Source organism: Apaloderma vittatum, unplaced genomic scaffold (assembly GCF_000703405.1).
Source record: "Apaloderma vittatum isolate BGI_N311 unplaced genomic scaffold, ASM70340v1 scaffold8261, whole genome shotgun sequence".
Lineage (NCBI taxonomy): Eukaryota > Metazoa > Chordata > Aves > Trogoniformes > Trogonidae > Apaloderma > Apaloderma vittatum.
Window position 1 is genome coordinate 5,822 of NW_009698428.1, and position 12,421 is coordinate 18,242.

At 41.0% G+C, this 12,421-nt stretch overlaps 1 protein-coding gene across 1 annotated transcript in view; it reads right to left on the reverse strand.

Annotated features, from left to right (window-relative positions):
• The window catches only part of LOC104280372 (phosphorylase b kinase regulatory subunit alpha, liver isoform-like), a gene marked incomplete at its 3' end in the record, with an annotated part of 17,377 nt that extends 5,392 nt beyond the window's left edge, over positions 1–11,985 (reverse strand). The window contains exons 1-13 of the mRNA XM_009878001.1: positions 11,833–11,985; positions 10,397–10,444; positions 9,759–9,927; positions 8,883–8,965; positions 8,181–8,261; positions 7,052–7,150; positions 6,583–6,729; positions 6,304–6,357; positions 5,626–5,748; positions 3,546–3,641; positions 2,271–2,378; positions 1,824–1,902; positions 288–422 (exon numbers count right to left, since the gene is read on the reverse strand). Coding sequence (XP_009876303.1) covers positions 288–422; positions 1,824–1,902; positions 2,271–2,378; positions 3,546–3,641; positions 5,626–5,748; positions 6,304–6,357; positions 6,583–6,729; positions 7,052–7,150; positions 8,181–8,261; positions 8,883–8,965; positions 9,759–9,927; positions 10,397–10,444; positions 11,833–11,895 — 1,285 coding nt within the window. The remainder of the gene's footprint in view (positions 1–287; positions 423–1,823; positions 1,903–2,270; positions 2,379–3,545; positions 3,642–5,625; positions 5,749–6,303; positions 6,358–6,582; positions 6,730–7,051; positions 7,151–8,180; positions 8,262–8,882; positions 8,966–9,758; positions 9,928–10,396; positions 10,445–11,832) is intronic.
• Positions 11,986–12,421: the final 436 nt, after the last annotated feature.

Sequence of the window (12,421 nt, forward strand, 5' to 3'; positions counted from 1 at the left end):
GTCTAACTCCAAGGACCCAGGAAAACTTGTATTTTCACCAGCTTTTCTAAGGAAGCATTTTTTTTTTTTTCTGTTGAAGTCCCTCATTTATGACACAAGTTCTAATTTTGTTAAGCTTCTTTGCAAAAATGCATTTTTTTAAATAAAGGAAAACAATCAAAATAAGAGAAATTAAATCAAAGAAATTTAAACAGTGTGAAGCAAGAAAAACAAAAACCAAAACACCATCCTTAAAAAAAAATAGTTTGCACAGCAGTAGAGAGAAGCTTCCATGCTCAAATACCTACCCAGCATGGTGTAGAGGTTACTCAGGATGCGAGCTGGCTGCACTCTGAGTGGGTGGATGTCAGAAATGCTCTGAACATTGATTCCACGGTCTTGCAAGAGATTCTTAATTTGATTAGATTCTGCCAAAACAGTTACTGCATAATAGAAAACAAAAACAGTAGTAAGAACCAAGGTTCTAATCCTATGCCTCTACCTCTCACCTAATGTATTTAGTTGACTAAAAAGGCACAAAGGCCCCTCTTCTTAATTTACGAGCCCGTGAGCTCAAAAGGGATCTTAAGAGGGCATCAGACAGATATTGGCGCTCTGCTTCTAAACATGTCCTGCCATTCCCACCCACTTTGGACCACAGAGTAATTCAAGTTGGAAGGGTCCTCACGAGGTCTCTACTCCAACCTCCTGCCCAAATCAAGGGCAGCTCTGAGGTCAGACCAGGTTCTTTAGGGCTTTACCAGTTTCTTCTGATCCCTTTCAGTACCACTAGTTTGGCTCACGCAGTTTCTTTTAGCAGCTTTTCCTCCATAAAACAAGGGGAAACCTGACTTGAAAACCTTTGTTCTTTTCATATAGAACACTGTAACAACACAGCTGAGTCAACGGGCAACAGGTGCTGTTACTTGTATAGCAATAAATGTTACACAGGCCATAAAATGGCAGAAGTGGGGCAGAAAAAAAAAAAAAAAAAAAAGAGTCCTAAAATAAGAGGAATTTACAATCCAGGCCCTGATCCCACCTTGAGTCCTGATTGAGGTTTTTGTCCACATTAAGTGGCTTATTGGTTTGAGACCAATATTCTGGTATTCTTTGCATTATAAATACTTGTCAAACAACACTAACAATAAGCAAGGACTTCTGTTTCTACTAGAAATTAAGCACTTCAGAATAACAAAAAGTCACTCCCACAAAACACCAACAGGGAGTAAACAAGCACCTTCCCGGGCCACAGTATCACTGAGAAGGCCGCTCCTGTCTAAATGAGCTCATTGTTTTTCCACAGCAGTGCAGACCCTTGAAAATCCTTTAAGCCCTGAGCAGGTACTGTTTGCCCTCTCTCTAACTTTCTGAGTTTGGCTGCTCCTGCACTGACTAAGGAAGCCACTCCCTGCAGACACTGGCTGCCTCATCGCTGCGTACAGAGATCCTCCCTCCCCACTCACTGCTTTCCAGTTCCTCCAGGAAGGGGTTGTACAGAAACCTAACTAAAGTGACCAGATTCCTGCTCTTTCTTCTTAGAATCCACCAAGATTTTCCTTTTCACTACAAGATTAAGTTTGGTACTCTTCAGTTCCTGATAAGTCTTACAATTTTAATAAATATTTAAGAAAAAGAAAAGGAAAAAAAAAAAAAAAGGTTGTTAAACCTGACCTTCCCTCCTGGAAAAAGGCAGCTAGGCACACAATCCCTTTCTCCTCACAGTATCCATGACATCCCACGCAAAAATCCACACAATTTAAACACGTCTTTCTTCCCTCCTGTACATGGGGACCACCATCACATGATCCGATTCACCCAGAACTTTCAAAAAACTCCCTCACCTTGTACCACAACATCAGGCTTAAAACCAGTGGAAAATCTCCTGTTTAACGGATCGATTTCACCCGCAGCAAGAAATCCCTAGAACAAATTCAAAAGACAGAAAAAAAAACACAAAAGGAAACAAGAAAAAAAAAGTTACAGGCTTCTGATGACATCTATCAGAATTATTAACCAATTTTCATTCTAAGATTCTATGACAGTACAAAATTCTAGCTCTGGGATAGCAAAGTCAGCCTGGGTGTATTCCTCTAGTCTAACCATATATCCAGCTGAAAAGCTGAAAGGTCAGAGTCACCTCTCCACTGTTAATCTACATCTTCCTACTGGAAAACACATTGTCCCCTACCTGTCAAACCAACTGTAAAGTCCAAGCCATCTTGTCCTGGTTTGAGCAAAACAAATCTCAAAACAAATACAAGCTCAACTACTATATAGGAAACAATTACCTCTGCTAACAGGCAGCTAAGGACATACAACGACTGGCCCCATAGATGAGGCAATTTTCCAACTGGGACACGATCCACTGAGTGAGGATTTTCATACTCCTCATCCACCTGAAAACAAATGCATAAGCACAAAAAATTACCCTAAAGTTGTGAACTATTTGAAAAAACATGACCTATCATCTACCCTTTCTAACCTGCTATTATCAGCAACATTGAGATCTCTTGGGTTAGCTTTTGAGGCTGCAAGTTTTCTGGGACAAGAACTATGCTTCTCTTTTGTACATTACCCTACCCTTCAAAGCTGGAGGTTGAACGGGACCCTGTGTGCCATTATGGCTTTGCTGTTAGCACTGCCCCTCTCGTCACCGTGCCTTTGCTGCCTTCCCTCTAGGCAGCTTGTAGGTAATTGTGTGTCCACTTTCCCATCCCTTGCAAGATGACACCTGAACTTCACTGAAGTCTACTTCACCTTCTGAAGTAAATGCACCTTCCAAAAATGAAGGCTAGTCCACCTCTCCTGTGTTGGCAAGAATGGTCAACGTAAAAATTAAGACTAGACTCCTATTAATTTAGAAAAGCTGTCTTGGCTTTGCAGTGTACAGGTCTATTGAGGGCAGGGAAAAAGCCCTCCTATATAACATCTTTACTGTATTTGGCAGGTTCATCAGATCATCTTCACATCAAAATTCCCAAGAAGGTTGTGCACTCTCACATGCGTGTTCTCACAAGGAAGGCAATTCAGTTTCCCCCTCAGATCTGCAAGCAAGACACGAGCTGCTGATGCTCCTACTTAAATATCTATCTTGCTATACGGACGTAAAACTTTAGACCCGCTCCAACACTTCCACAGGGACCCAGATTCCCAAGCAAAAAATGTGACCATTTGGAAGCCTGAAGTTTACCATTGCCCAATGGGAGCTGCGAGAGGTTCAGTTCATAGAATCATAGAATCATAGACTGGCATGGGCTGGAAGGGACCTTAGGGATCATCTAGTCCAACCTCCCTGTCATGGGCAGGGACGCCACCTCTCGACTAGACCAGGCAACACATGGGGACCGAGCGGGAATAGAACCCGCGACCTCGGTGTTGGTCATTGTTGCCAGCACCGCTGCTCAAACCACTGAGCTAAGAGGTCTCTTAGTTTTTAAATAACGTGCAGCAGTCTTTTTTTATTGCTGGTTTAGGTTTATCAGCTACAGGAAAACTACAAAACCGACATTCATCTTGATATTTATACTTTGCATACGGAAGCAGATGCCGTATTTTCACAATACCTTTTCTGAAGGGACTGCATACAGTTCGGGCATTAGCACTATTCCGTTCTTCTCTCTAATCAGTATTCCTTCCAGAGCCTCTCTATACTCTTGCACCTGGAAGTATTTTTAAAAGAGAGTGAAAAATTCATGCTACAGTCAGCAAAACCAAAATAGTAAAGTTATAGTACTTTCCAACAGTACTTTTCTGCTGAAAGATCATTTAAAAAAAATAAAACCCCATGATTTGCTGATGGAAGACTGGAGTATAAATTCTCAGAAACTGTTCCAGCATCTCAGTATTATCAGCCTCAGAAACATGAACGTGTCTTTAATCTCTAACACACCACTACAGTACAAAACTTTTAACATGTTCCTACCAGGAATTCACAGAAACAATTCCTACATGAAATTTGCGATGTATGACAACACCATGACATGAGTGGCAGGCACATCAATATCCATAAAAGTGTAAGGTATATAAATTCTTAGCTTTCTACCAAACACCTTTGTCTATGATCTTCTGAATTCGGCTCTGCAGGACTGGGAAATCACCTTCTCTTAACTGATTCACTTACAAATTTGCCCCATGGAAACTTTAAATTTAAACTGTTTAAAAAATATCTAAGTTATCCTCTTGTATTCTTGGACAACACATTCTGAACAAGAATACCAGACTGATCCAAAATAAAGAACATTTAATACTCTTTTTACCAGATTTCTTATTTTGTTCCATTTCTTAATTATCCCATTCCAAGTTTTTACTTACAGGGAAGCTGTTTCCAAGCACTACCAGTACCTGCCTCTGAAATCCTATTTCTGCTATCTCTTTCTCAGTATAGGGGAACACAAAAAGTGAGGTACCCAGTTCATGTTATGGTACACTGGTATCTTCAGTATCCTGTCCTTCTCCACTATTTTTACATCCTCAGCTGCTTGTTTTTCTAACAACTGCTGCCGTTGTAACCACCATTTGCAGCAGTAACTGCGGAAGACTAGACTCTCGCCCAAGTGTCACAGGGCCTCATTCAGAGGTGTTTAAATGGTGGGAACTGGGAGCACTTTCCTGCTCTGACCATGGTCCCGCACAGCCCATCTGCACACCCTAAAGGCAACCAGGTACACACCCTCCCAGATAAAGCAAATAAGTTCTAGAGACTGCTTTGTGAAGTGGTCTTTCATTGCCGTGACTGAAGTTTCAGTAAACGTTCTGATTTTCCCCCGGATGAAATAATGCCGTTTCTCTCTCCACCAGACTATTTTTGCCATGTTCAGGAAAGCAATATACACTTCTGTTGTCAGTAAGTACTTCAATTAACTTACAACATCTGATACAGAAAGAGGGCTTCTGGGTCTGAAATTCTCTGCTTTTTCCCTGATGTCATTTTAATTGTTAAGGGGTTATATTTAGCAATCTCCTGCTCCTCTACATACTAGGTGATACTAAATTACATGTATTTTTTAACTTCTTCAAGCCACCAACCCACAGAAGTCGTGCTACGAATACATAAAGCCCTGCCTACCTGTCGTTCTTTAATTCACCAATACTCTCCAGGTGCCACTATGACCTTTGGAGGGCTACAACCAATTTAGCTCCCCCAACCACTGGATGCTTCATACAATAAAGACAAGAAGTAACTTACTGAATTAGGGAAATTGAAAGGGTTTCTCATAATCCATCCCCAAGCCTCCCTGAATGTACGAAAGGAGGGAAAGTAGTATAAATCTTACTCTCAGCATCCAAGCCACAGAGGTCAGGGGAAAACAAAGCTCATCTCATCCTGAAGTAATTGGGAAAGGGGCATCAAAGTTGGTGAGATAGGACAGTACCAGGCAAATAAACCCTGCTCAGCCCAGTTTGACCCCACCAGCTAACAGATCCACTCAATCCAGTAGAGAAAGGGCAATGAAGCCTCAGTGTGCACAACACTTCAGCTTCTACCATGTTCAGAACTCCCCAGGAAGGTGAGACTGGCTGGAGACTACTCCCGTCCTGCTGGTGGGGTATTCAACTGATGCCCAAAATAAACACGGACCAAAGCTACAAAATACTGTGGGTAAATGGCTTTGCGTTTCCATTGAAAGTAACTTCTTTCCTCACCTGAATTTTGTCCTCATTAAATACTCCATCGATTAGGAAATATGTCCAGAATACTGGCCACTCACATTCAATATTCTCAAAAAGTTTGAGCTCAGCAGGATCATAGTGCAGCCTGCTTGGATCCTAGAAATTCAATCATACTCATTTAGTCACAGTGCTAAATTAGTCACTCGCATGATAATCATAATGGTGGCTTATTTTAAACAAATAATTAAAATGAAGAAATCACTAAAAACACCAGAAAGAGTTTCCACTCAGTCTCTCGACTTCTTTCTCAAACTGAGTCTCACACTCATTTAATTGTTCCCTAGACAAATTGACCCTTCCCAGTCTCAGAACCTAGGTGTCACCCAAAAATCCTGGATCTGCCTCAGTTCAAAGATAGTTTGCGACATCTCAGAGACACCACTTCTGTTTAGGCACCACAACTATATCTAAGGGCTAATTTCTTCGAGAATCATGAATTAAGTTCTGTGCTTAATAATTGGTTTTCAAACCCTTAGTCTCCTTCAGATATGTGTTATTTCTAGGGTGGATACCTGGGTTACCTCCAAATCCACTACGATGTCTTACTGGCAATACAGAACTTCGCCCATCCATGTAAATGAGACAAAAAATGTCTACAACTAAGATACAAAATTCTTCCTAATGTCTACTGAAAATACACAGCAGAAGTACCTCTCTGGGTGTCTTGTAACCATCTCGGAGAAAGCGACAGCAGCCATAGCGACCCTGTAAAAACAAACAGAATTATAGAAAATCTCATACTGTTCTTCCTCACTAACTAACATCAGCATAAAAGTATGTGCTGAGTTTCAAGCATCACTTAGGGATTTCCCTCCCTCTCTTCCATGCATAGATGAACCAAGTCTGGCAACTCTTGCTTAATTAGCATTTCTGGTTAACAAAGGGACCTTCTGCTTCTCTCTCCCCCTGGAAAACAAAAGAAATCCTTACCTGCAATTTGGATATGATTTCACTCTTGGTTACATTAACAAGGTTTAGATCTTCCACTGCAAAAGCTGGGTAAGAAATAATAGAGAGAAGGCCAGCATCTATCTCCTTAGATGTGGATGCCCTTGGCAACATGGAGTACAGAATAGACTGAGCAAAACAAGAAGAGAAGAGAGTGATTTAGAACAATTTACTTACTCCTGAAGACTATGTCAAATGCAAATGGAATAGACTACACTGTTTGCAAACCGACAGAGAACTCACTGCGTAACTATTTTTAAATGAGTTAGAACAAGAATGCTTCACACTTCTCACTTTTGCATGATCCACTAGAAACAGAGTTAACAGCATAGTCCGAAGCTGTCCTTATTATGTTTAGCTCTCGGTTCAGTTAATCAACATTTCACTTAGAAGAAAAGGGAGAGGCTGTTGGGTTTTCCCCTAGCAAAGGAAACAGAAGACTAATTATTACCTGACAATGTTCTACTTCATCAGGAAGAACATGAATCACTGACTTGTGTCCTCCATGAGCTCCAAAAAGATCTAGTTCGTCAATTGCTTCCAAAGCAGCCTTCAAAAAAAAACCACAAACAACTAAAAATCATTGAACATCTTTTAAGCCAAGTATACATCCTAGTACATGTGCTTATCCTCTGAAGGAACTTACATAAGATGAAAGTCATCTTTAAAGGGAAGATGGCAATATTTTCGAAAAAGTAAATACTGGCAATATTTTAGAAAAAATAAATATTTCTGTCTTTCTGCTAGTAGTATAAAGGACTAGTGATCCTTCTTACAATTTAAGGGCAATGCAAAATAATGCTTCTGCAGAGACAGTATTAAAATACTTAATAATAAATGCTTCTCCTGTCCTACAGTCCAAAATAAGCCCCATTCAGTGGCCTTTCACTCCTCCTCCCTGAAGGGCCATTCAAAGGGGAAGGTTTGTTCGAGGCGCCCCAGGATCAGCAGAGGCTGGTGTCCCAAGAAGGGAGCAACCACACCTTTGACCTTAACGATATTCGGCTTCCTTCAGTCCTCCAGCCACCATGTAAAAGGTAGCTGTCAATTACACATTTACATTTACTGCCTTCTGAGCTTCGTTTAGTATCTGTGACCTTGTGCTACGAGGGAACCAGAAATATCCACTCTTTTTTATGTGCATCTTTACTTGTTTTTCTCCTAAATCACTTGTGAATAATTTCTTAGACTGATATTCTGCTGTTTTCCAGAATTTACATCTGGCTTAATCTTACTGTGAAAAAAATCACATGTAATACTGGGGCTGGAGAATTAAGACAGAAAACCAGAGGCCACTTTATGAGACTGCACCTCACTGCATCTATCAGATTCATGCTTCAATGAATCTGGTACCCTTCTTGCAATTCCTGCAACAGCTGTGCTGAGATCTTTTAATGAAAGTCATTATCACAAGGATTTTACGCTAAAAACATACTCACTCACACCCAAACAAAAACTCTTATACAATCAGATAACTACCGCAGTGGCCAAGAAGACTATGCAAAGGAAGCTGTCAGGTTTGTCAGAGCCCTTCAGCATGACAGAACAGTCACCAAGGAAGGTCAGGAAGACATTCTCACTTTGGCCATCCCTACGGAGCTGGCGTTCAGTTCAGGGATGCCCTGGTTTGTCTTATCACCACGTTCCCAAATTCCATAGTCCTGCAACAACAACATGATAAGAAAAAATTGGCATGATTATATATAAAAACATTGTTTTCCCTCCTTACCCTGCAACAAAACTAGAGCCCAGCATGAAATTAGTTTATCTGCCTAAAAAAAACCATAAAAAAATCTCCAAGTCTCCAAAGACTTCAAAACTCCTCATGTTTGAAGAGCAGCACATAAAAATATACCCCGGCAGGATCAGGTCTGCAGTCACGAATCACTGCTTTCACAGAACACATAAAATCCTTTATCCTCCCCACTGTGCTTGCACCTCCCTGTGCCCCTGCAGCTTGCCAACTTTCCAAAAAAACTTGTTAACACTCTCCTCTTTTTATAAATGCCCTTAAGATTTTAATGAGACATCATGAAATAATATTAACTATCAATAAAGAAAAACTATTATTATGATAGAACAATTATACCTCACCCAGGTAGCCATAAATCCTCCACACCCCTCCCACAATCTACAAAGATGCTGCTCACAAGGCAAAGTACTGACAGGTTCTGATATCTTCTCATGGAAAAATAAGTCTGTATTTTCCTTCTTCATCAATAAATGATTTCCACCCCCACATGAGCAGTGTTCAGGTGATTTACATATAAATAACTACTTACAGCAACTTTGTAGGCAGCTTCTATGTAAAAAACAAGATTCTGAATAAAGGTGACTTCATCGAGGGTGAAGATAATACGTAACCCTGATTAAAAGAAGGGAAGAGACTAATTACACTGTGGTAGAACTGAAATATTTACTCTTCAGTTACTTTCACGTGTTTGTTCATTTGCTACCAACTGTTGCCCTCTGAAATCAATGGAAAACCTCCTGCTGATTTCAAAAGATCAGGCAGCAAGCCTCAACACTCACTGCTGACAAAATACTTCAAATGCCACCAACACATACAGCTTCAAAGACCAACCCAAATCCATCTCTGGGAGGGTGGCATTCAGACACAACGGGTGCAAAGCAGAGACACCTGAGCCAGCTCTGGCTCTCTAGAGTAGCACATCCCAATTCCTACAGCTCCCTACCTCTCTACAGGGGTCAACTACAAGTGGCTCTGAGGGCAGAAAAACACATAGGGAAACAAATTCTCACCCTCGCAGGAGTTCAGTCGAGAAGAGGACAAGATAAAACACTGGCAGCAAAAAGAGGAACACAGGTGGCACTGGTGGCACCTGACTCTCTGCAGAAACCTGGCTGTCCATTAGGACATCCTATGTAGTCTTCAAACACAAAAACTCTTCTCTGACACAACTCTGTTTCATGTTTTTGTATGCCAATAAACATTAAGGGAATGGACACTGCCAGTTGCTATAAAGATGAAATCCTGCCTAAGCCACATCTCTTTTCCCAAGAAATACAACTTTCTTCTGAGTTATAAATACACACAGGTCTTTCATGCTAGCTAGAATTGTTGTTCCTTTCTTAAATGAAAACTAGAATAGAAAAAGACTGCAACAAAAGTCAAGGCTAAAATATCTTCTGCTCACCTGATGCAGTCATCTGTGCCAAGAAGAGCAGGTAAAGGGAAGTTGCATCTACTTGTAGATGCCCCCACTGGTCATCCCCAACCACAGTGGCACAAGTTGCAGAGTTATACTTGGCATGTAGGCAGTCTTTGGTACTCTGCGTGCGTTTGAACTTCTCTACCTTATCAACCTAAAAAACACCATAAATCTTAAAGCTGAAACATTCTAGAAGAAATTCTCCAAACTACTTCAAAATGAACAACGTTTAAGTGAGGAGAAACCTGAGGTCCTAATTCCTTTTATCTCACTTCAGCATGTTTTGATTGATCAGAGTGCTTAAACACAACTCTAATTTTAGGCTCCAGCAAAATCTATATCTCTTCAGAAAAGAGTAAGATGAAATTACCTCACTGGGTTCACATCTTGGATACAGGTGTGCATCTTGGTCAAAATCAATTTGCAAAGGCAAAACTGTGATTTTCTACAAGCACAATCTCAAAAAGGTGCAAGTAAGATCAGAGTTTTAAAAATACTCCCCAGAACACCATGTGCACACTTGCAAAAAACTCACTCTACAGAAAAGACACAAGAAATACGTGCTTGAGATTGTACATTGTAAATGCAACATGTACTAGATCAACTCATGCCTATGTCATTACCTGTCTCATCATACACTGTAAGAGTCCCCGCATCAGCTTCACAACGTTCTGCAGGAACAAAACAGACCAGTGACACTCTCACAGGACCAGTCGCCCCAGCTGTTACAAACACTGTTCAAAAGTGACAAAGTTCACATCCCATAGTAATGTCCCACCAAAGATAAAAAAATGTGTATTAGCCTGATACGCTTTACGTACTCTTCTTTTCTTTTCTTTTTTTTTTTTTTAAATATACTGGTTGTTTTTCATTCCCACATCGTTATCTAAGAGGTCCAAAGGCCCTCTCTAAACTACAGAGAAACTCTCTGTGATCCTTCTACCCAGCTAAGGACGTAAGAGGAATACTATGTCTTGCAAGAATAACAATAAAGATGACGCTGATTTTTAGAGTGATAGATATAGGGAGCACTGGTAGATGACTGTGCAGCATTGACATAAATGGGAAACCTGTGGAGCTTCTTCCCCTCCTTACACAGTACAACAGAAAGCACATGACTAATGTAAAGAAAGGGCCTTCAGTGTGTATAAAGAGAAGCACAAGATTTTGTCTTAAAGGAAGAAACCAATCCCATCTTTTCATCCAAAAATTACTATAGCTTCAAAATACAACCATGCCAGCCAAGTCAAGGTTATTCTGTCACCCCAGATCTTCCCGGTTTGAACAACACACATCAGCACAAAATTTTCCCAGTGCCTTCAGAACAAGAACAGGACGTTGACACCAACACTCCCTCACTGCCCATTTCACCCTCCCTCAACACTCTCACTTCTGATACTCATTTTCTCAGCTGCAGATTACAGAAATTAACTGTGTGAGTTACCTCCCCTTCCAATTCTAAAGCCTATGAGCCTTATCAGTTTGGAGATCGTCTTGTCTGCTTTGATCAAACAAGTCTATACACTACATCTGATGTCCATGATATGACATGAGTGGACTTTCAAAGATTGCTACTTTAAAGGGGATGCTTCTCCTTACATGAAAAATTGTCTAGCAGATAAATTGCTGCCTTAGGATCCAGGTGACCCAGGCTTGATTTTCCGCTCCCTAACACACCTCAAAGGATCTCAAGATTTAACCAGAGGCTTGTAAATCTGGGTTTAAAATCTCTCAGAAGTCTAATTTTCAACAACGGGCCAACTGATGGAAGTTTGTTTATATTTTAATTCAGATGTTAGCCTCTCTGCCACAGTTCTCCAAATCTTGCTTGCCAGAGGGCTGACAGGAACACGATACGTGTGCTGCATGGATAGAATCATTAAGGTTGGAAAAGACCTCTTAAGATCATCTATTCCAACCGTGATAGGAATAAGACACCTACTCCAAGCTGGGAAAACTTTGATCCTAGACAGAGCAGCAATGTCAATGCATCATTCAAAACTGCTACTATATGACAGAAACACACAGCATAAATGGTTTATGTTGACCTCTGACATACCTGCTCGAGCTCATAGGCTTTGGCCTTATCCTCGTCCCGGTCTGCGTTCTTCCGATAAGCCATCCCCAGGCCCCACACGGCCAGGATGCTGTAGACGTTGTCCCGTACCCAGGCATCCTTATGGTCCGTACCGGCTGAGAGCAGCCCCGTAACTGGGTTCTAATCACAGCAGAAGGAATAAAGAGCAAACATTACTACCTGAAATCCCATTCTTCCATAGCAAAGTGTAACAAAATCAAAGAGGGAGCCAAAGACGATTTCATGCTGATTGCACGCTGCGGCCGCTCACAATTTTGCAACACAAGTGAGCTCGCATCTCTCCTTCCCAAATGCACACAGGTGAAATACAGAATCTCTTTGAGCACTTCAGGACATAAAGCTGGGGGTTGGACTAGAGGATCTTTCGAGGTCCCTTCCAACCCCTAACATTCTGTGATTCTGTGATTAGCTAAGTCACTGAGTGAAACTTGAAATACATTGAGGAAGCAGGAATTTAAATTTTATTTGTAAACTTAAATAAAATATTTGTACGGAAAAGAGGGTACTGAATTAACATTAGAAACCAAGTCTGAGGTCTATTCTTACCTAG